Raw genomic sequence first — 21,574 nt, forward strand, 5'->3', positions numbered from 1 at the left:
GAGAATTCAACTGTTAAAATCTCTGTCGCAAAGTGTCTCCAGAGCATCTGTGAGACACTTTGTGGCTAGTTGAATTAATCCCCCCCCCCCCATACATTGATGATATGTTTTTATATAGGAAACAATTGTTGATGGTAATTTGGGTGATATTAATGTGTTTTCTTTTCCTTGCAGTTTCCCTGAATGCTTTGCAGCAGAATTCAGTGCTTTGCATGAGGTGGAGGAGGCACAGGGAGGAGTGCCACTGGAGCATTTGATCACCTGTGTTCCAGGGGTTAATATTGCAACTGCCCAAAATGGCATAAAGGTTGTGAAGTGGATACACAACAAGCCACCACCTCCAAATTCTGGTTAGTTTCAATTCTGGTATTTTACTGTGCCCTGATGATTTCACTTTCCACTTCAAACAGCAGCATATAATTGCGGCAGTTTTTGAGCCTGTAACACATACTGTGATGCCTTCTTACCAGATGTTTTTTTTGGTTTTTTTTATTGTGCAATCTATTCTTGTACTGTAATGTCTCCTGTTCTGCAAACTTAAATGCTGTGGGGTGCAAGTAAACTTCGTAAATTTGTTTTGTTCTAGATCCCTGGATGTTGCGTTCCAAAAGTCCTTTCGGTAATCCTCAGCTGATACAGTTCAGCCGAGAAGTTATTGATCTACTTAAAAATCAGCCATCGTGCATCATGCCTGTTACTAAATTCATTCCAACATATCATCATCATTTTGCTAAGCAATGTCGTGTGTCTGATTATGGGTACTCTAAACTGATGGAACTCCTAGAGGATGTGCCACATGTCCTGCAGGTATGTGTCCAATTCCTTGCTAGAAAAGAGACTTAATTGCTTCCTTTTTTTTTTTCCCGGTAGGGCTTAACTTAAATCCTTAGATTCAGTGGTGAAATGCAGGTGATTTGAGATGTAAAGACTGATATGAAGTTTTAGTAATTTCACTCTGTGTTGGTATAAAAATGACTGATTGGTATAGGTCAGTCTGTTATCGGTAGAGTGAGCTGTACAGTGTGCGCGTGGCTTGAAACGCCACGTTTTAGAGGTCACTATAATAGGTACTGCCAAGGGTCTGTGTGACAACTACTTCTTTGTGTTAAACTGCTGGCACCCCCCCATCAAGCTTTATTTTGCTGTCAACAAGGTTTTATACATAGTTGGGGAAAAACTCGAGAGATCCTTGCTTCTCCCACTTAGTCAGGGTGGTTACTAGATATGTTTGTGTGTTGGGTGGTTATTTAAAAAAACAAACTAGCTTGATCACTGCCCACTTCTACTATCGCAGTGTGAACTAACCTGCCTTTTGCAGACCTGCCAGTGTCCCAGTTGTAGGAGGGTATGACTGCAAACGTTACTTTACTTTACTAACACCTGGAACTGCTTGCTTGTGAGTGATTTGTGCGACTATTGTAGCGCTGACCCGTTACTTTGGATCAGTACTGATGGGTAGTGGGTGTAGTGCTGATGCATGACCCCACTTCCACCCCCTTGCCCAAGGCTACTTTGCAGGACTACTGGCCAATGGCTGGGTCTCTAGTGTAACTCTTTTCCTCCTGGGGCTGATGGGCATGATGTCTGGCATGTGCCAGACAGATTCTATCAGAAGAGGCTCGGGCACTGCTGTTATCTAATCCCTGCCTGGTGAATATTCTTTTACTTATCTTTATTTTAAATATCTTTACATTATGTAGAAGGTCATTATGTCAGCAGTATAGTACAGTAGTCGCATATACTTAATACACAAACATTTCCAAAAGGGGGACCAGGCCACACCATGTCTTAAGATCTTTGGTCAACAGTTCTACTATGGTGGCTGATCTTTGTTATAGTACATGTCTATCCAAACTGCTATTGCTGCTTTGCTTTTGATTTCAGATCCTTGGTATGGGCTCCAAACGCTTTTTGACTTTGACTCACAGAGCGCAGGTAAAACGCTTTACCCAAGATCTTTTAAAGCTCCTCAAGTCCCAGGCCAGCAAACAGGTTATTGTAAGAGAATTCTTACAAGCTTACCACTGGTAAGTATACTTGAATAGTGGTTTTAGTGTGTGCGTATGTATGTGTAGATATAGATATAGTTTTAGCTTTACTGCAGCCACATTTCTTCCTAATATTTAGCTGCCATGTACTGCACTAACTAATGACCATTTATTTTACTGTAGCTATAAAGACAAAATATCCTGTGTGTATCTCCTGGTGGTGGTGAAGTAGTGGGGGAGGAGCGTCTTACCCATGTCTTCTATTTTTATCAGGTGCTTTTCACGCAACTGGGATGTAACAGAATATGGAGTGTGTGAGTTGGTTGACATTGTATCAGAGATACCTGATACGACGATATGCGTTTCTCAGCAAGAAAATGAGATTGTGATTTCAATTCCTAAACGAGGTATGGAAAGAAAAAAAAAATGTTGTTTAGTCTTCATTCCTGTTGGCACTTTTGTCCAGTGGCTTCTCTTGGCTGTTTTAAGACTTAAGTTATGCAACTTAAACTCATCTATTGTCTGTTGACAACCTTTGTTATAATTTCCTCTTACTGCTCCTTGCAGCCACTACTTATTCAGCTCAGTAGAGACAGGAAAAAAGATTGACACTCTTGAAGGTATGTAATGTCACTCCTCGTTCCACTGTTTTTTGTTTTTTTTTGGGGGGGGGGGGGGTTTGGGGGTTTTTTTGTGCCCAAAATGGGCTCATCTTAATGTTCCTAGTAAAACTAGAGGGTCATGGGTTAACATCCTGCTTGGTAGGCTCAGGGGTATGGGGTTGACCCCCTGGACCACAAGCCCACCAGCTCTAGTGAAAGCGGTGAATGAGTTCCGGTGGCAATAGCACAGTTATCACATCATCTGACAGCTTAAGCTCAAAGCTGCTATTGTCGCATCTGGGATCACTGGATCTTTTTTTTTTTTTTTTTTTTTTTTTTTTTTTTTTCTTCTTCTTTTTGGAAGGTCAAATAACAAGCATAACCAACATATAGTGAAAGTGGCCATCTACAACTCGCTGAAAGCATGATATACAGTCAACATAAAATTGTGAAACACATAAAAAAACAATGCAAAGGGGTCAAATTACGTGCATAAATATTGACCAGAATTTTTTTTTAAAGATGTGAGGGAAAGAGCGAAATGCCACGAGAGAGGAGGACATGACGCAAAGAGAGGGGGGAAAAGAGAAACTAGAACGGAGCAGGAAAGGAAGAAAGGAATTAAAAAGAAGAGGACGGACATATGTAGATATAAAGTCAAGTGAAAGGGGAATAGGCCTGAAAAAATGAGAGCCATGGGCTCCATACGTTGGTGAACGATCTTGATGTCCTATTAATGATGCTGGTCGTGTATACCAGGCGTCGGACCTGCCAAACTCTGTTAATAACGGCCTGGAGTGGTGGTGGAGACCGCTGCCTCCAGGGGTCACTGGATCTTTAGTACTGGGGCAGAAGACTTTGAAGAGTGGTTTCGGACTCAACATGCTGTCCTTCCAGAAGTCAAAGTTATACATTCTACAGCTTGGATCTGGAGCCTGACCCAAAGAAGCCTAAAGACACCCATGCTAGATAAGCCCCTAGCTTGGAGTGTTTTTTTTCTGGATGATTAATATAGCAATGTTGGGTACATTTCCTATTTTCGGAACTCCTGTCGATCTTGTAGAAGGCAACAAGACCAGTAAATCCTATAAGCAAATATGGGGAGCCTGTGACAAGAATCTGTCTAGCAACTGTATGGAAGCTTTTATGTATGAGATGTATTCCACATAGAGAAGATACAGTGCAAACTCCAGAACAATTTAAAGAACTAGTTGGATGGATGAAGTACTTTTCTAGCTTGAAGCTCCTTTTGATATAAAGGGATTAAAAGGTCAATATCTCAAATGTGTATGGAATTGGACAGCATGCAGAATGTCTCTGGAATCTGTGTAAAAGTATGAAGAGTCAACAGGGTGAGCGATTTAAAGAAGAACCAATATCTTTGTACTAGCTTACCTTGTAATAGTGAATGCACAAATATCAATAATACTATGGGAGTCCAAGATGCACCAACCTCAAAAGCTAATTTTTGTCTCAGAAAAATAATGCTTTATTATGAACAATGGTTTAAAGCAGGATAAGTGATGGGCCAGTTACTTGAGAATTTGCATGGATAATTTGTATGAAAATGTGAAAGTGGTGGAATCTGCGGAAAATCCAGAAATCATGAGTGATGGTTCCTTAGACACAATTACGTTTTCAACTAGAAGCATAACTCTACTCGAAGTAGCCAGGAGCGTACTTGGGCTGCACCTTTTGAGCAGCCAATCGTCAATCAAAAATAGATTTGTGACACTTGCCTTTATTGAAGGTCTATTTTTGGTGATGAATTTGATCTGATTAAGAAGTTAACAGAAGTCAAACTACATCACATTCCAGTGTATAGCAGAAGATTTTTTATTTTTCATTAAGGCCACACTCCAAAAACAAAACTGCAGCTTGCTAGGGTGCAGGATAGCAAGGTATGCAGATGTTTGGATAGAGACTACACCGGATCATTGAGTTCAGAACATTGCAAGCAAGGGGTAAAAGATAAAATTTCATGCAGTACCCTGGAAAAAATGTTTATATAATCACGAACCCCAGCACATTAAAGGCATTAGGAATTTCTGACAGTTCTAGACTCAACATCTATAGAAACAATTCATTTTCGAATGCAGTATTTCAGTTTAATTAGGAATGTTTTCGGGGAAGTGGATGTTCTAACATTGACCTACAAGATGCATATCTTCACATCCCTGTAGCTCAACATCATCGGTTTCCTTGGGTTCCTTTGCTTAGGACACAATTTCCAGTTTGCGTGTCTACTGTCTGGCCTATCAACAGCTCCTAGGACAGTACCAAGGTATTGGAAAGTATTGCGTGTGTTTTGCAACACCACAGGGGATTGCAGTGTTCCCATACTTGGACAACATCTTGGTAGTGGGGAAGTCAGAGCACAGCACCCATGTCGGCACAGACCTTAATCTGCCTGTTACAGAATGGCTGGATAATAAACTAGGGCAATAGTCACTTGTACCTTAGCAACAGTTAAAATTCCTGGTTGGATGCATAGATGCAAGAAAGGACAAAGTCTTTGTATTGGTGGACAGACATCAATGGTCTTCAAAAAGAATCAGTCTCAGATTGTTGGTAATGTTTTGGTCAACATAAGTGTTCTATGTGTAATCTTGCCCATGAGAAATCTCCAGCTGAAGCGCTCTATCAATGGGATTGCAATAAGGGGGCACAAAGCATATAGCTATGATGACAGCAGTGACACTGATTCTAGCATGGGCAAAAAAAATAAAAATGTAAAACTCCTTTTAGTCCTGCATAGACAACACATTAGCAGATTTTCAGCATCATATTCTGCTAGATGAATGGAGCCTAAATGTTTTTACAGGCAACAAAGGCAAATGTGAAGACTCCCAAGGAGAGACTGATCTACAGTCCCAACACTCTAAGCAATGAGCTCCAGTTTTTCAGTTCTGTTATGTGTAGCAAAATTGTACAAGCTATTTGTTGAGAGTTGTGCTTTCCAGGTCTCCCCTCCCCCACACTAGGTCTAATGTACAACTAAGGTCACTAGAAAGCTTCTCTCCCATTGCTCTCATGGTTCTTATTAAACGTATTTGTCTCGCTGCTGTCAGTAAGCCACCAACCCTCATAGAGCCTTGGCCTTTTTTGCAGGTCCCCCACATGATTCACTGATCACTCCCAATGCCTAACCAGTGTTATACACTGACCACTGTCCCACTTAGACATTTTCTCCGGATCCCTCTCCTGTGCCCCCACCTCCCCAGCAGACGCATAAATCGTTATGTTGGTCTTTCTGACCTTCAAGGCGTGTACCAATCTTATTATGTTGATCCCAACCCATTGGCCTTCACATGACTTTGAATCACTGCACAAAAGACAATATTTAACTCCTTCATAAATGTGCCAAATTACATGCCTCCCTCCAATCTCTCAAAGGTGACCTGTTCTTCCTCCAGGAGACACCCTTTCTTAAGCATGGATAAAGATGGGAGATTCCTGATCTCAATAGGCAATCTTAATCTCCCCTGCACTTTTGAAAATCTGACAGGATGGACCTTCTCTGCCACCCTGACGTGTTGCTGGTTCTGTCTTACCACCGTCCCCTTTCTTTATACCAATTGTGCCCCCTCTTAGTACTATACGGGGCTCTGCTGCCACCACCAGGTTTCTTAACCGGCCCCTGGAACTGCTTCCTCCTAGGTAACTCTTGCTGCTAGTCCACCCCTTTGGCGGGCACCTCTGCTGGTACCCATGACCTTGACCATGATCTTCAATTCAGGGATGCTGTGGATGGTTCTCCCTGGCCTCTCGCAATAGCCAGAGCTGCAGAGTAGCTGGCAGTGTTTGTACTAGACACTGGGGTTCCAAGCCTCAGAACAGCCAGATAAGTGATTAGAGTGGTGTAATCTGTGTAGGTCACAGGAATTACAGCAGGTGAATAGTCATCAAAGCAGGTTCTTAAAGCGGTGACCTGGTGGCGTTATATAAATGGTGGTAATTCATGCAACAAACCTAGCCCAAAATAAAAAAACAATGTTCCTTGTTAACTCAGGTTATACTAGGAAAATTGAGTTGATTTTAATGCTACCCTTCTAGTTTAAACTGATCTAACCTGCCCAATTGGAGAGATACCTAGAATTGAAAAGCTCTACAGGCTTTTTTTTTTTATTTTTTTTTCCCCCCCCTTCTTTGAAACTTGTACAGGCTGGAATTGCTGACCCTTTTACCAGAAACTACACCTTCTATTCCTCAGTTGACAATATATATTCTAGGATCAGCATGGTCCTGTTCCACAATAATCTCACTATAAAACTTGCCTCTTCCAGAATGAATTCCATAACCTGGTCAGACAATGTCCCTACCCCCCTATCTCAGTGGTCCCTCTCATCCTTAACATTGCAACTCTCCAAATCCACATGGAGGATCAACAAGTCTCTACTTCATAATACAGATACTGTTGCTTAATTGAAATCCCTCCTATGAATATTTTGATACAGAAGATACTCCAGATATCTCCCCAATGACCCTTTGGGATGACCATAAAGCAGTCTTTGGAAGCCATATAATTGCCCTAGCATTCAGTTCTAGAAGGTCTAGATTGGCTAAGACAGAGCAGTTAGAATTGCAGCATAAATCTAAACCCTAAGTTATATTAAATATCCGCCAGAAGATCTGCTCAATCACGTCTAAAGTAGCAGCCTGAAACTTAGCTGTCAGTGACTTGTGTGGTGTTTTGCAATATGACCTCCAACGGATTCACTCTGAGTTCCAAACCAATTATTTGAATCTCTATAGCCTGTTTGAACCCTCTGTCCAGCTAGATGGAAGTAGACACAGCTGATGGATGAATTCCTTGCTGTGGCTAATGTCCCCAAACTCTCCTCGATTAGTGAGGCAGCTCAGGACTGCATTTACAATAGAAGATGAGCAGATTGTGAAGTGAGAAATCACTAAAGGCCCATTGGCTGATTACTTTACAATACACCTACTAAGATATTTGATTTCCCCATCGCAACATTCCAATTCCATCCTAAATGAGTAGTCCCTGGATGCTAGAATCACAGTAATTCACAAAGAGGGCAAATATATCTACTGCTATGATAAAACTGCTCTAGCTGCTTCCCCTTATCACTTCTTCTTAATACGGTGTAAGATTATATGCTATTTTTTGGTTCATTATCACCAAGTTGTCTTTTTGTCCCAGGCCGGCTACTCAAGGGATGTCCTAAATGGAGGCCATTGACTTCATTTGTTTAACACCCGGAAGACCCCAACTGTCTTCTATTTTAGATGCAGAGAAGGCTTTTTAATAGAATATCCTGTACCTCCATGTTGCACTTTTTTTTTCTTTTTTACCCATCCCTGTGTAAGAGTTATATTCAATTGCTCTCCTTCTGACCTCATCTGCATTATAAATGGCACACGACAGTGCTGTCTCCTTTCCTCTCACTTTTGCTTTAATTGTAGAGCCCCCTCTGTGCTACCATTAGAACCTGGCCTAGCCGTAGGAATGCAGATCGGGGATCTTGAGAGGCAGTTATCTCTATTCGACAATGAGCCCTCCAACAGCCCAGAGTTTGTCTGGGCAAAATTCTGTTTCATTGATTGTGGCCTGAGAGAACCATAATATCACAAATTGGAGGTTATACTGCTCAACATCTCTAACCCAGAACCCCAAAACATTGCCTCACAATTTTACTTTTTGATGGCAAAAATAGAAAATACCAGGTCTCTTAGCTAAAATTAAATTGGAGCTGTTCTCCTGGCAGCATCATAATTTTATGGCTGAACAGGATCATGGTTGTAAAGATGAAGATCCTCCCCAAGCTTCTCTGTTACTTTCAGACTCTCCACATCAGTGTTCTGTTATCAGAGCTTGTTTCTGTTCTGAAATGCTTAGCAAAGTTTGTCTGGACAAGTATGTCTCCCAGGATCAAATTGACCCTCCTAAAGAAACCTTTTAAATATGGAGGAAGAGGCTTCCCAGATATAAAGATTTATTGGACTGACCACCTGAGACAAATTGTAGCCTCTTGCATCTCTGTCCTCCTTATTGTGGGTAGACATTGAGTCTAATTATCGAATGCTGTCATCCATTTCTTGTATTTGGGTACTACCTAAACAGTCTAGTTCGTCCCTTATCAAACTTTCTCCAACCCTGGATTTTTTTACTAAGATCTGGGAGACCTGCAAACGCTGCTTACATTTCCAGCCATACTCATCTTGCCTATTTAGTGTAACATATTTAGTGTCAAGGCAATGAAGACAAACCTGGACTTTCTACTTTTACTGTCAACTTTCCACATACAACTGGAGAATAAATACTTCTAAATGCAGTGCCTTGATCTGCCCCAATTATGCCTATCTTGTTCACCCCAATGTGTTGCTTGGGTACACCCCAGCAGAAAGGGCTGCTGTGTAGTAGGAAGAAGAAATAAGTGAAGTATGACAGCCTAAATTCCCCCCCCCCCCACCCCCCATATTCCTAAGGAGGATTGACATTATATACCTTCTGCGTATCTATTTTTGTTTTGTTTCTTTGGACTCTCTACTCTGCTGAAGGGTTAACCAATCGGTAAGGGCTGCAATAAATTATTGGCGTATTTTGCTTATTTCTGGTATATGCATTATATTTGCTGGTATGTTGAAAGCTGACCAACTTGGTTTTTAAAAGGGAGTTACCCTTTAAACATTTTCTCCCTCTGTAGTCTTTTATTAGAGAGTTTTAGAAATCCTTTGATGCTATCCCCTTTTGGTGAGTAATTTATAGGTTTGCCTAAAGGATTCAAGAGTGTTCATAACCTCATCAAATGAAAAGTTAATTGTAGAGGGAGGCCTTAATGTGGCTGAGGTTGACAGCTGAAAGCAAGCTCATTTTTATCTTCTGGCAGTCTGCCTCAGGGACTGAGATGGGTCGACCTAGAGAACGCACTCGCACCAAATCACCCTCTGAAATTTCTCCCCTGGATCCCCCGGAGTCAAAGACCGGCCATAGTCTATTCTCACCCTACTATACAATTAAAACTTGATATTTGGGACAAGCTTCATAAAAGATGGAAGCTCACTTCATTCTCTTACCCTCTCACGCTGCAATGGCACCACCCAGATTTTCCGGTAGGAAACTCCACATCATACTCATCACCGTGGCAGAAAGTTGGCATCACTCAGTTCATTCACATAGTGGGGGAATTTGCTCCATAGATCTTCCTGGATTTGAGAGAGAGGACAGGCCTTCCTTCATCCTTGTACTTTGCTTACATTCAGATAAGAGGCTTTATACAAGCTCATTGTAAAATGATTAACATGCATAAGCCCACACCTTTTGAGAGGCGTTGTATATATCAAATTGGAGCCTCATGATTGGTATCTCTCATTTAGCATGCCTTTCTGAATCCTGAAACCAATCCCACTGAACCATTGGAGGCCACATGGGAACTTGATACTCAAGAATATCTAGATCAGGAGGGATGGTCCAAGCTCAGACATAGGATCCCCAAGATTTCCATTAACACGTTGATTAGAGAGAACACCTATAAAGTATACACAAGGTGGTATATTGTGTCTACTAGACTGCACACAATTTATCCAGTTACGTCAGATCTGTGCTGCAGGTCTTGGTGGGGTGTGGGGTCTTTCTACCACACTTGGTGGTCCCAGGTTTCTGCATTTATCGCCAGAATATTGGATGTTGAGGTGTCCCGGACCCGTTGGTTATGCTATTGTGCTCTCCAGTCACATCCCTTACTAAACACTGTGATAGGCTGGTACAACATGTTTGTGCCACGACGTGTGTGCAAACACCTGAAGACTGGAAGTCCCACCTGCTCTCTGAGCTTCCAAAGCATAATCTCTTGGGTCTGGTACGTGGCCTCAATGGAATATATTGCCTGTCTCCTCCACGACAAAATTGCACACTTTCACAAAGTATGGGATCCCTGGTACTCCTACCATTTCTTAGTGCCCGCTACCCAGTAAGGCACTCCGCTAGTCTACAGCTTGTGAGCTTTTTTTTTTTTTTTTTTTTTTACTTCCCTGTTTATGCATCTAAAAGGCCCCGTGGAGAAGTACACCCTAAAGGGCCCTTGTTACACCCTCCTTTTCTATGGGGAGGAGGCCCCGTATATCTTTTTAGGCTTCTTAGTGCTTTCGGGAGATTGATGTGCAGGACGCGTCTTCTCCTGGCATCACACTGAACACCTTCTACTTTTCCCTTTCAACTTTTCTTTTTATTTCCCTCTCCCCTCATCCATCTTTCCCTATCTCCTTTTTTCCATAGGGAACAAAAAAAGAATAGAAAAACCCCAACGACATGTTTCTCTATTGTGTGGAAATGAAGCATTACAGACAAAACTTATCTTCCCGGGTCCACTGCCGTGGAATCTGCCTTTTTGAGAATGCTAAACTTTCAATGTAACTATATCTGTATGTTTTGAAACTATGTTAATAAAACAAAAAAAACATTGTTCCTTCTATGCACAAATTGGAATACATGTTGTTGAAAATAGAGACTAAAAAAGAAAAAAATTAGATTGCTTTTACATTTTTAAACCCATCTCCTTTTTAAGGCCCTTACAATTAACCTCTGTTCATTTATGATCACTCTTCACTTCTTTAAACTAACCTGTGCACTACTTGCCTAAATGGGGTAGCACTAGATAATGATGCTTATCTTCTTTCTTTTTTTTCTTCCCCCATTTAGAACGTACCCCTGAAGAGATTGAACGGACAAAGCAGTTCTCAAAGGAAGTGGTTGACTTGTTACGTCACCAGCCCAATTTCAGAATGCCTTTTAATAAGTTTATTCCGTCCTATCACCACCACTTTGGTCGCCAGTGTAAACTGACATACTATGGGTTCACCAAACTGCTTGACCTCTTTGAAGCCATACCAGATGTCTTGCAAGTAAGTCACTAATGTGGCTTGGCATGCTTGTCTATTGTACTTATACGTGCTTTTTATCCAAACTTATGGCAATTTCAATGTGGATTAACTTTATTTGGGTGCTCTACTGTTCTTAGTGCTAGTCACTTGTTACAAAACAAATGCTGGTTTCTTAATTTTCCGAAACACAGGCATAGTGGCCATACCAGACTGATCGATATGTTTTGGCTTTTGGGCTGAACTGCCAGATCTTATGCTTTGTGGGGCGCAATTATGTCAGTAAAACTGCCTGGACACATGTCAGATAATTTTGTGTGGCCTGATCAATCATTTTAACAAGGTTTGCCTTGGGCCTGTAAGAAGTGCAATTTGTGTCTGGTCTAATCTGCTCGTATTTGGAGTCTGCAGGAGTATATATTGTGCAATGAAAGTTCTCTGGCACAGCCTCCTATTGTTACGTGTAGATCCTGCCCTGGCAACCAGCATAATTGCGACAACAGGGAATTAAATTCTACAATGCCGATAGCTGTTATAGCGACATTTAGTAAATGTAGATTTACAGAGAAAGTGAAAGTAAAGGTCTGCGACAGGCGTGCATGCCGGAAGTTTAATCCTCCTCCCTTAAGTTTCCGACCGTGCATTTGCTGGTCTTAAAGGGGATATGGGACTATTTGGCTCCAGTATAAGGAAGAACTGTTAATACACAAGGTAAAATAAAAAGCATAGGGGTCTGTATTATAAACACAGAACTCTATGCTTTTTATTTTACCATAACAGCTATCTGCATTGTAGTGTCTACTTCTGTCATCGCAGTTGTGCTCGTTGGCAAGATGACTACCGCTGTTTTGGACCTGGGTCCGTGTATGGTGTGTGGGTGGGGTCCCCTCCACTCCTCCCCCCCCCCCCCCCCACCCCTCTCCTAAACCACGTACTGTGAGGGTGATGGGTCAGCTGTTAGGGTATACATAGGAAGTATTTGTCAAAGTTGACATTAAGTGCACATAACATTGCCTGCATATCATGTTGCTAGGTGCATGGTGTACAAATCCAACCCTCCCCATAGAGTGCAGGGTTTTAAGTCTCTGCATTACTCACTTTTATAGGTCTTAGAGTGTGGTGAGGAAAAGATTTTGACCCTGACAGAAATGGAGCGTATTAAAGCTTTAGCTTCCCAGCTTGTTAAACTTCTGCGCTCTCAGAACGATGCCTCCCTAATGATGCCCAGCTTGCTTACTGAATATAGCAAGACATTTGGCTACAGTCTGAGGCTCCACGACTATGATATCAGCACTGTACCAGCATTGATGCAGAAATTATGCCATGTTGTTAAGGTAACTGAATCCTTAATGAATAATTAATGGTGTTCTTTATAACTCAGTTTTTACACTGGTTTATTTAATTCTCACATTGTGAAGGCTGGGATAACTGCACTATCACAATTAAGTCATCAAACTTTGCATCTGACTGGGAACTGGTAGCTTGCCTTGTCACATGGTGTGGAAATAGTCACAGATAAACCTTGTTTAAACCTTGTGGTGCTAAATGTGTTCTTTATTTGTATTTCGTAGACCTTAATCTCTGTTACTAGTTTATGCTTCAGAAAGCTGCCACTTCTGATTTAATCTGCAATGACTCAGTAAAAATGAGCAGAGGCTGTTTCTGAATCTTCTTTCTTCAGATTACAGACACCGCCTCTGGCAAGCAGATTCAGCTCATAAACAGAAAGTCACTGCGCTCATTAACAGCACAGCTCCTGATTTTGCTCATGTCATGGGATGAGTCGTCTTTGCTTACTGTTAACCAACTGCGCCAGATATATGAAAGTGTCCATGGTGTTCCTCTTAATCCATGTGAATATGGGTTTGTGTCCTTGACGGAACTATTAAAAAGCCTGCCTTACTTGGTTGAGGTAAATAGTTGTTCTTGCTTTGGTTTAACAGCCCTTTTCTTCCCTAGTGCTATATTTAAATCTGGTTCTCTTTCAGGTGCTTACAAATGATGTGAATGAGGACTGCATCCAGCTGACATCCCTGTACATGTTTGCAAAAAATGTACGGTCATTGCTGCATACTTACCACTACCAGCAGATCTTCCTACATGAATTCCCAACTGCATACAGCAAATACGTAGGGGAAGTGCTGCAACCCAAGCATTATGGCTATAACAGCCTGGAGGAGATATTGGGAGCTATTCCACAGGTAATTGCTGTGATACCTTGCCAGCTATTGGCTGGCAGAGCATTCCGGGGCTTCTAGTGTCACAACCTATGGATAGCCATAGGTTGGCCAGGGCTACACTAGAAGTTTGGGTAATGGAAGCCTTTTGACGGCAGATAAGAACCACTTGGCCCATCTAGACTGCCCATTTTTATTACAATATGGTAACTTCAAACCCTATTTGGTCCTTTAAACATACTTGGGATAGACATAAGGATATCCTTAAAGATTAAATTGCTCTACTGTATTCGCCTCTACCACCTCTGGATTGGAGACTATTCCACTTATCCCCTTCCCTTTCTGTGAAGTACTTTTCCCTCAAATTTCCTCTGACCCTACTTCCCTCCAGCTTCAGTACATGTCCCTATGTTCCTTTTGAAGAATATTTCCCTCCTGTACCTTATTAAATCCCTTAATATATTTGAAACTTCCTATCATGTCCTCCCATTCCCTTCACTACTCCAAACTATACATATTAAGATCTTAGTTTTTCCGGGTAAGTGGCTTTTTGTTTTGTTTTTTTTTCCCTTTGTGCTGCTCCATGCACCATTTTAGTTGCCTTACCTTGTACAGTCCCTGATGTATTTATATCCTTCTGGAGATATGGCTTCCAGATCTGCACACAGTATTCCAGATGAGGCCGTACCAATGACCTATACAGTGGCATTATTACTTCTTTTTTTTTCTTTTTCCTGCTACCGATTCCTCTCCCTATGCAACCAAGAATTTGACTTTCCTTCCTCATTGCTTTGTTACATTGCTTTACCTGCCTTTGTCACCTGAAATAATGACTCCAAGATCCCTTTCCTCAGTAGTTTTCATTATAGCGCCATTAATGCTATAGCCCTTGGATTTTTGAGACCCAAGTGCATGATTTGGCATTAAACTGTAGGTGCCATGCTCTTGACCAATCCTGTAGTCTACCTAGATCATCACTTGTTTTACCCCTCCTGGTGTATCTACTCTGTTGCATATCTTTGTGTCATCTGCAAAAAGGCATATTTTCCATTCAATACCATTTGCAATGTCTCCAATAAAGATTTTAAAAGTTGTGACTGTGCAGGAGTAATTGGGGGCACATATCTAGCACTTAGGGTGCCTTTCACCCTTATGGGAATTACTCATGTTTTCATGTGTCTTGCAATTTTTTACAAAAATAAAGGGAGCATCCTGGCGTTGTAGGTTGACTGCAGTAGATGTATTGTCTTTAACACATCAACAAATTAATAAAATCCTGACCACCCTATGCAGCCATTGAACTAGAACATCGTATGGAATCAGGATCACAGATCATCTTTAATCATATTTTCTCATGATATTTCTGTGTAGGTGGTTTGGATCAAAGGACATGGCCATAAGAGAATTGTTGTACTGAAGAATGACATGAAGAGTAAGTAGACTTAAAAAGCCACATCCCTGTCACTCCTGTCATGCTGCTCCAAGAACCGCATTCTAGATTTTGTGGGGGTATATTTTTATTTATTTATTTTTTAAATACTCATTGATACCTACCATAGCTATATTTTACCCCTTTTTTTTTTTTTTGTTCTATTAATACTTTATTTTTTTTGTTTAATAATTAAGTTTGTCACCAGACTGACAAAGAACTCCTGTGCCTCACTTCACCTGTTGATCTCTTATGTGGCCCAGTTCCTTCCTGCCTTCCATCTCCTCAGTTACACCCTGATCCAGTCACCCAAGCGTCTGGAGACCTCATTCAGTTTGAGGAACATCTCTCGGGTGAGACAACAATTATGTGCTTTGTTGTTCATTCTATTCTTGGGTGGGGTTTTAGGTTCTAAGTGTGTGTGTGTATATGTGTATATATGTATATGTATGTATGTATGTATGTATGTATGTGTGTGTATATATTCCTTCGTACAAATACTGTTAACTTGCCAGATTTTCATAATGTCTTGAGTCAAAAATGGATAACACACTGATTAATTCTCAGCATTAAGTTTACATGCTTCCATAACACTTGTCACAGTAGTCATATAAGGCACTCGCTCAAATCCCAATCGGGCTTGCTTTTAGTTGTGATTAGTTGATGCATGCAGGTGCTTGTCATATGGTGTGATCTGGCCCATCCTACTTACACCCACATGCAACTGGTCTGTATCTATGCAGTTTGAATTTAAATGATGTGCTTTGTCTTAGTTATGTGACTTCCTCACACAGGTTTGATGAATGAATATCGGAACAAAACTCCACTTAACTGCCATGGTGAAAATATATCTAACTGTGTAGACAAGACAGCTGAGCCCTCCTCCGTTCCTGACCATGACCCACCAGAATCCAGGCTTTCAAAGGAATTGTTGGAAAGCCCAGTAAAGAAACAGAGCCGAAACAGAGTTAGACTGGCCGCAAACTTTTCATTTGCACCTGTAACTAAACTGTAACTTGTTTTCTGAACGTTTACAGTAGGGCGCACATGGGTTTAAGCAAAAGATCAACTGCAAATCTTTACCAGGCTGTGTGCCCTTCAGGACCTTGGTACTATTGGTCCTTTACCTTATTTATTAGGCTGCTTCAAAAGCTTTTATTTTTGAATATTCGGCTATAATCCGGAGACCTCCCTATACAGGTTTCAGCAAATGTTCTGTGGTGGGGAAAAAAAACTCTATTTTATTTCCTGAAAGCCTCATCATTGATGTAATCCAAAATGTTATTGTGACTTGTGTATAGTTAATAATAGATTGATTACAGCTATCCTTTCAGGCGATATCAATCTATCTGCTCGGCATCTGATAGTTTTAAACCCTCGCCTCTTAAAGTGGCTCCAGTTCTGTAATTGGAGAAGCCAGTCCACCACCAAATCACTCCCATCCCCCCCCCCCCCTTTTTTTTTATTTTTATTTCATTAACACCCCCTCCCTGTCCCTTGCTTCTCTTTATGGCACTCCACTATTTGAGCATAAAGGGTTGTCATGTACTTTGGTAAATTTGGGGTTTTCTTGTGCAAGATTGTATGAGGATAATTTTTTTTTGTGTTGTTCCCATGGGCTGTTTCAGGTGACTTGTAATGACTGTAAACATAACTAGGAAGATTTGTGTGGGTTTTTCTGCCCACTTAGTTTTAAGATATGAAGAGTTTAGTACAATTTACTTTTGCACTGAACTGTTGTGTCCAGCCTCATGAAGCAGCTTGCCTTAGGTTGTGTAACCCGCAGATCGGTTCGAAAAGAAATGTGTTTTTGAGTTTTGCATTTAGAGACTGAGAAATCAACAAATTTAACTGTCTTGTCGAGGATATGCAGTTTTACACAAGGAAAGGTTTCTGATTTCATTATACCTTTAATATGCATCAAATGCATAAATCATGGATGAAGGAGCTTTAGTAGATGTAGTACAGTCAGCTTCTGTAGATGTTGCCATTTCCACTGAAAAGGAAGGTTCATCTACAAGTGGAAATGACAAGGTTTTTCATCAATAACCTTGATTTGGCTTTGTATTTTTTAAGACTTGGTAGATGAGGGGACAGTAATGTTTGTTGGGATGGCATATCTTGTCTTTTTAATTGTCTATAATTGTTTTTATTCTAATTTGTGTCTTGGGTTTTGTAAACCTTTGTCAGTTTAGAAGACTTGCTGGATGGCTTTTGGGAAAAAAGGCCACACTTTCAGTAAAGCCAGTGGACTTGTTTGACTATGTAGTGTCAGAAGGCCTCCGACTCCTTCTAGGCTAACCTGGCCTTTACAATGGGTTGTATCTGCCAGGCGAGTGATGGTTCCTTGTAGAACCTATTACAAAAGGTTCTACACTTGTTGTGTTGGGTTCTTTGCAATATACTTGAAAGTGAAGGAAAACTGTGAATCCGTAGCCATCTAAATAAAAATGCTTTTACATAATGGCTATTAAGTTATTTTACCTTCTGGATTTTGCACAAGGATCTTTTAATTGTGGCCACTTCCAACTGAAAGTTGTAGCTACTGTGTAGACATAAGAATTGTATGTGTTTGTTTTTCTTCTGCACTTCTAAGCTTGAGTCCTTAGCAAAAGCATTTTCCCAGTTTAACATGGTGGTGGGTTCAAAACGTGAAGTCCAGAATAGTTTTGTTTTAGACTGCTTTTAAATAGAGTTCAGTGTGTGTAAACACCCAGTGTAACTTTATGCATGGATTTTGTTTTTTTGTAAGTGGACACAAGACCATGTTGAAACGTGTAGTGTGAATTACCTGTGGTACTTTCTTTTCATAGCATGGAACTACAAGTCACCTGAAATACTTTGTTGAAATAGTGTAGTTCTACAAAGTAATGAAAAGCTCTTTGCAGCATATAAGTTATTGTATTTGATGAAAACTGCTATGGATTTTACATTATTTTTTTTCCCCCCTCCCTCCCCCTCCATATATAAGAATACTTTACTGGTAACCACTTAGTTTGAGAGCAAAACATAAATTACAATTAAATGTACTTTGGTATGGATGGTAACATGCATACTAGAAAATAGACAGAACGTCTTTTCATATTTAATTTTTTTTTTAACTTGCATTAAATTCATTATGAGGCTGAATTAAAACTTTGTCTGGAAAATAAATGTTTAATTTGTAACTAAAATAAATGTTTACCACCTTGTGGAGGCTTTTGAATCCGCCAGGGCTTAAAATTATGCACTGTTTTTTTTTGTTTTTTTTTTCTGTTTAATTTTGAGTCTCAATACTTAATTTTGTGTCTTGGGACCAAGTTCTTGTGTGTCAATAAACTATTTGCAAGCATGTTGATGTCTTACTTTTGTTTTTCTCAACCCATCTTCCACATGCTTTATTATACCACTTCTTTTGTAATAGAGCAACAACATTTGGTTTCCTGTTGTGGTTGAGTTGGTATCCTTTTCTATGTGGCAATATTAGATCCTTATATATGAAGTAAAATAAATAATGTAAAATGCATACAGTCCATGTCATAATGACTGTTTAAAGCAAAAGCTCACAATGTGAAGTACACTAAATATTTTCCCTTTACCTTGTGCCAGCCCAGGGCTAAACTTCCTCTCCTATAGACTTCTGCAGGCTTTAACTCCCAAGTACCTTCTCAGCAGGTTGGTCAGGTTGATGGATAGATATCGTGTTCTAATTAAGGAAATTAGGCACTTTTTTTTTTTTTTTTTTTTCTTTTCTTTTACGGTTTACCCCTATTTTTTTATGTTTTGACCCTCTTCTCAGCACTTCCATTTTTATTTTTCAATTAAAGTATTCAATACAAAGGAGGGATAAACCTTGAGGTCTCTGAATATCCACTAGTAGACAGTGTGGGAGAAGACCATTATTTTTGTCTCCTAAAAGCTGCCATAGAATAGAGGAAAATCACATTTAAATTGCCAGCAATATTATGACTGCACTGTGTTCAAACAGAGGGATTGGGGCACCAGTTGCCCTAACTTAAAGGGGACAGGTCACCCTCTGCTTGAACAAGTTGATCACATTATTTTGCAGAATTTGACTGGAAAAGATTAAATTCACTTTGAAGCAGCTAGGTGTCTTGGCTCATCACAATGTACCTTATTTTTCAGGCAGGTTGTGTGTGTGTGTGTGTGTGTGTGTGTGTGTGTGTGCGCGCGCGCATGCGCAGTACTTTTGGTTTTGACACTTGCACTTTTTACTAGGGCAGTTGATCACGCACCATATCAGAAGTTGGAGGGCCAGGCTATGTGCAGGTAGCACAGAGCTGCAGCTAGGATACATTTTGCTCATGGGTCCTGACTGAGTCAACTGTACATGTATGGAGCCTGAGTTACTGGTTCATATTATATGTAGGAGTATTCAAAATGTAAGTAGAGTATTGACCACATGACATTCTAACAAAGAACTTGTTTAAAAGATGAGCAACTGGATGCATAAGCCTGTAAAGAAGCTTTGTGTGTGTTTGTATGTATGTATGTATGTATGTATGTGTGTGTGTATACATACATACATACGCACGCGCAATATAAGGAAGTATGTGTTTACCATTCAAGGATTGCAGGCCATGATTGGTGCTTAATTTGGGCTAAGTGGGAATTTTGCTTACGCACGTTTTCAAATCTGGGTCAGGTTCTATAGTCTCAGATTTATTTATTTTTTAAATTTAGAATTTATTTTTTTTGCTTCCTGCTAATCATGTAGTTAAGGAGCTGGTTAATGAAGATTAGGCATAAATGTCTCTAATTGAAGAGTTTGTAATGTATGAGATGAGGACTCTCAGCACAGTTTAAAAAATGGATGCAACTGGGGCTAGTAGGTTATAGAGATTTTAGTTTTTATATTAAAGATGGAGAGTTGGTTTAAGTAACTTCATATTCTGTGGAACTACTTGACATCTGCGTGTATGTGTTTCATCCCATCACTACACCAGATACATGTTGCAAGCATTGTAAATATACAGTATAGCATAGTTCTTGTGTGAAAATCCAAGCATTGATAATGGCCTCCTCATTAGTGACTAGGTGTCCTATCGTAATCAACATTTATATAGCGCCAGCAACTTCCGTAACGCTTTACAGTTGGGAACAAACATTAATAAAACAATAGACAGACTGTAAGCTTGCGAGCTGGGCCCTCTTACCTCTATGGGAGTTTGAAACACAAGGGCACGGGCTACATCATATTGCACGTTGGACAAGCTAGAATGCAAAGGTGAAAAGTATTTAGTGGGCAGTGTGATCAGTCACACAGCAATGTTGGTCAGAGGGTTGTTGTCTTGTGTTAGCTGTGTAGAGGGTGGTAATAGGGTAACCTAGTGACATTAAGATTCTGGTTGAGGAATATATCATAAGCTTATCTGAAGTGGGTTTTCAGAGAATGTTTGAAGACTAGAGGAAAGTCTTATTGTGCCAGGGAGGCATTCCACAAAGTAGGTGCAGCCCAAAAAAGTCCTGTAAGCGGGAATGGGAGGATGTGATGAGTGGAAGAGAGATGCCGATCTTGTGCAAAATGGAGGTGTCCAGTTGGGAGATAGTTTTACACAAGTGAGGAGATGTATGTATGAGCACTCTTGTTGATGGCCTTGTATGTTAGAAGATTTTTATATTGGCTTTGGAAAACGAATAAGCTTCTTTGAAGACACATAATGCAGATGTATGAAAGAATTCTAGCAGACAATATATGTTAAAGCATTGAAATTCTAGAGAAAGGCATAGTTTTGTGTGAAGAATCTTTTGTATACTATTGCTTTTTCAGCACGGACAATGACCTTGGCTGCAGTGGCCATAGAACCATCTCCTTGCATCCTCCGATGGTAGAGGTTCAGTTAAAAAAAAAAAAAAAAAAATAGTCCGGCCCATCTCCTGTTTTAAAAGATCCCTGCATTGTGGAAGACAAATTGGATACTATTACACAGTAATCCTTTGGAAGCCCAACTATTCTTTCATGGCTCATCAGTAATTTTCGAGATGTGAGAAATTGTAATCCAGGGAGACCATATGAGACAAAATATGCCTGCTATCTGAAAACAGCCCTTGGGTACCCAAAGAAATAAGATCAAATCTGAAGACCTAATAACTATGGTTGGGATCCACACCCATTACACCAGTAGGGGGTGGAATTCCACCATAGACAGAGGGATTAAGCCTACTCCACCACAGATAATATACCCAAAATATTGAGTACAAAAGCAGGTCACTCGCTTTCTTTATGCTGATATGTATAGTCACATGGTTGGTAATGGTGACCAGTCTAGCTTTGGTGTGACGATTGCTCAGAACAGGTAATTCATATTTTATTTTGATTATTTCTTCTTTTTTTGTAATTTTCAGGAGAGAGCAATTTTTGAGATGTTTAGCAACTACCATTCGTCAGATTGTGGGCTTCCTTCAGAATGTTCTTGGCAAACGCTTTTCGGCATGTACTGTTATGGTACCAGTGTCTGCATTGAGCATGTGGTGTTTTGTTTTGTTTTTAAACAAGTTGGCCTCACAAGATGTGGTTATCAGACTCTTCCAGGCAGTGAA

The 21,574-nt window shown here is 40.4% G+C and overlaps 1 protein-coding gene across 6 annotated transcripts in view; it reads left to right on the top strand.

Annotated features, from left to right (window-relative positions):
* The window catches only part of MARF1 (meiosis regulator and mRNA stability factor 1), a 41,127-nt gene extending 22,762 nt beyond the window's left edge, over positions 1-18,365 (top strand). For 4 of the 6 annotated variants that reach the window (XM_075179762.1, XM_075179765.1, XM_075179768.1 and 1 more), the window contains 11 exons: positions 175-350; positions 587-807; positions 1,885-2,027; positions 2,262-2,395; positions 11,250-11,452; positions 12,535-12,762; positions 13,110-13,340; positions 13,417-13,629; positions 14,977-15,037; positions 15,232-15,387; positions 15,829-18,365. In XM_075179762.1, the coding sequence (XP_075035863.1) occupies positions 175-350; positions 587-807; positions 1,885-2,027; positions 2,262-2,395; positions 11,250-11,452; positions 12,535-12,762; positions 13,110-13,340; positions 13,417-13,629; positions 14,977-15,037; positions 15,232-15,387; positions 15,829-16,049 (1,987 nt within the window). In that variant the 3' untranslated portion in view covers positions 16,050-18,365. The remainder of the gene's footprint in view (positions 1-174; positions 351-586; positions 808-1,884; positions 2,028-2,261; positions 2,396-11,249; positions 11,453-12,534; positions 12,763-13,109; positions 13,341-13,416; positions 13,630-14,976; positions 15,038-15,231; positions 15,388-15,828) is intronic. The other 2 variants (XM_075179766.1, XM_075179767.1) reach the window with 2 other exon arrangements.
* The last annotated feature ends 3,209 nt before the right edge of the window (positions 18,366-21,574 follow it).

The sequence above is a fragment of the Mixophyes fleayi genome, chromosome 7 (genome assembly GCF_038048845.1).
Source record: "Mixophyes fleayi isolate aMixFle1 chromosome 7, aMixFle1.hap1, whole genome shotgun sequence".
In the NCBI taxonomy this organism is placed as follows: domain Eukaryota; kingdom Metazoa; phylum Chordata; class Amphibia; order Anura; family Limnodynastidae; genus Mixophyes; species Mixophyes fleayi.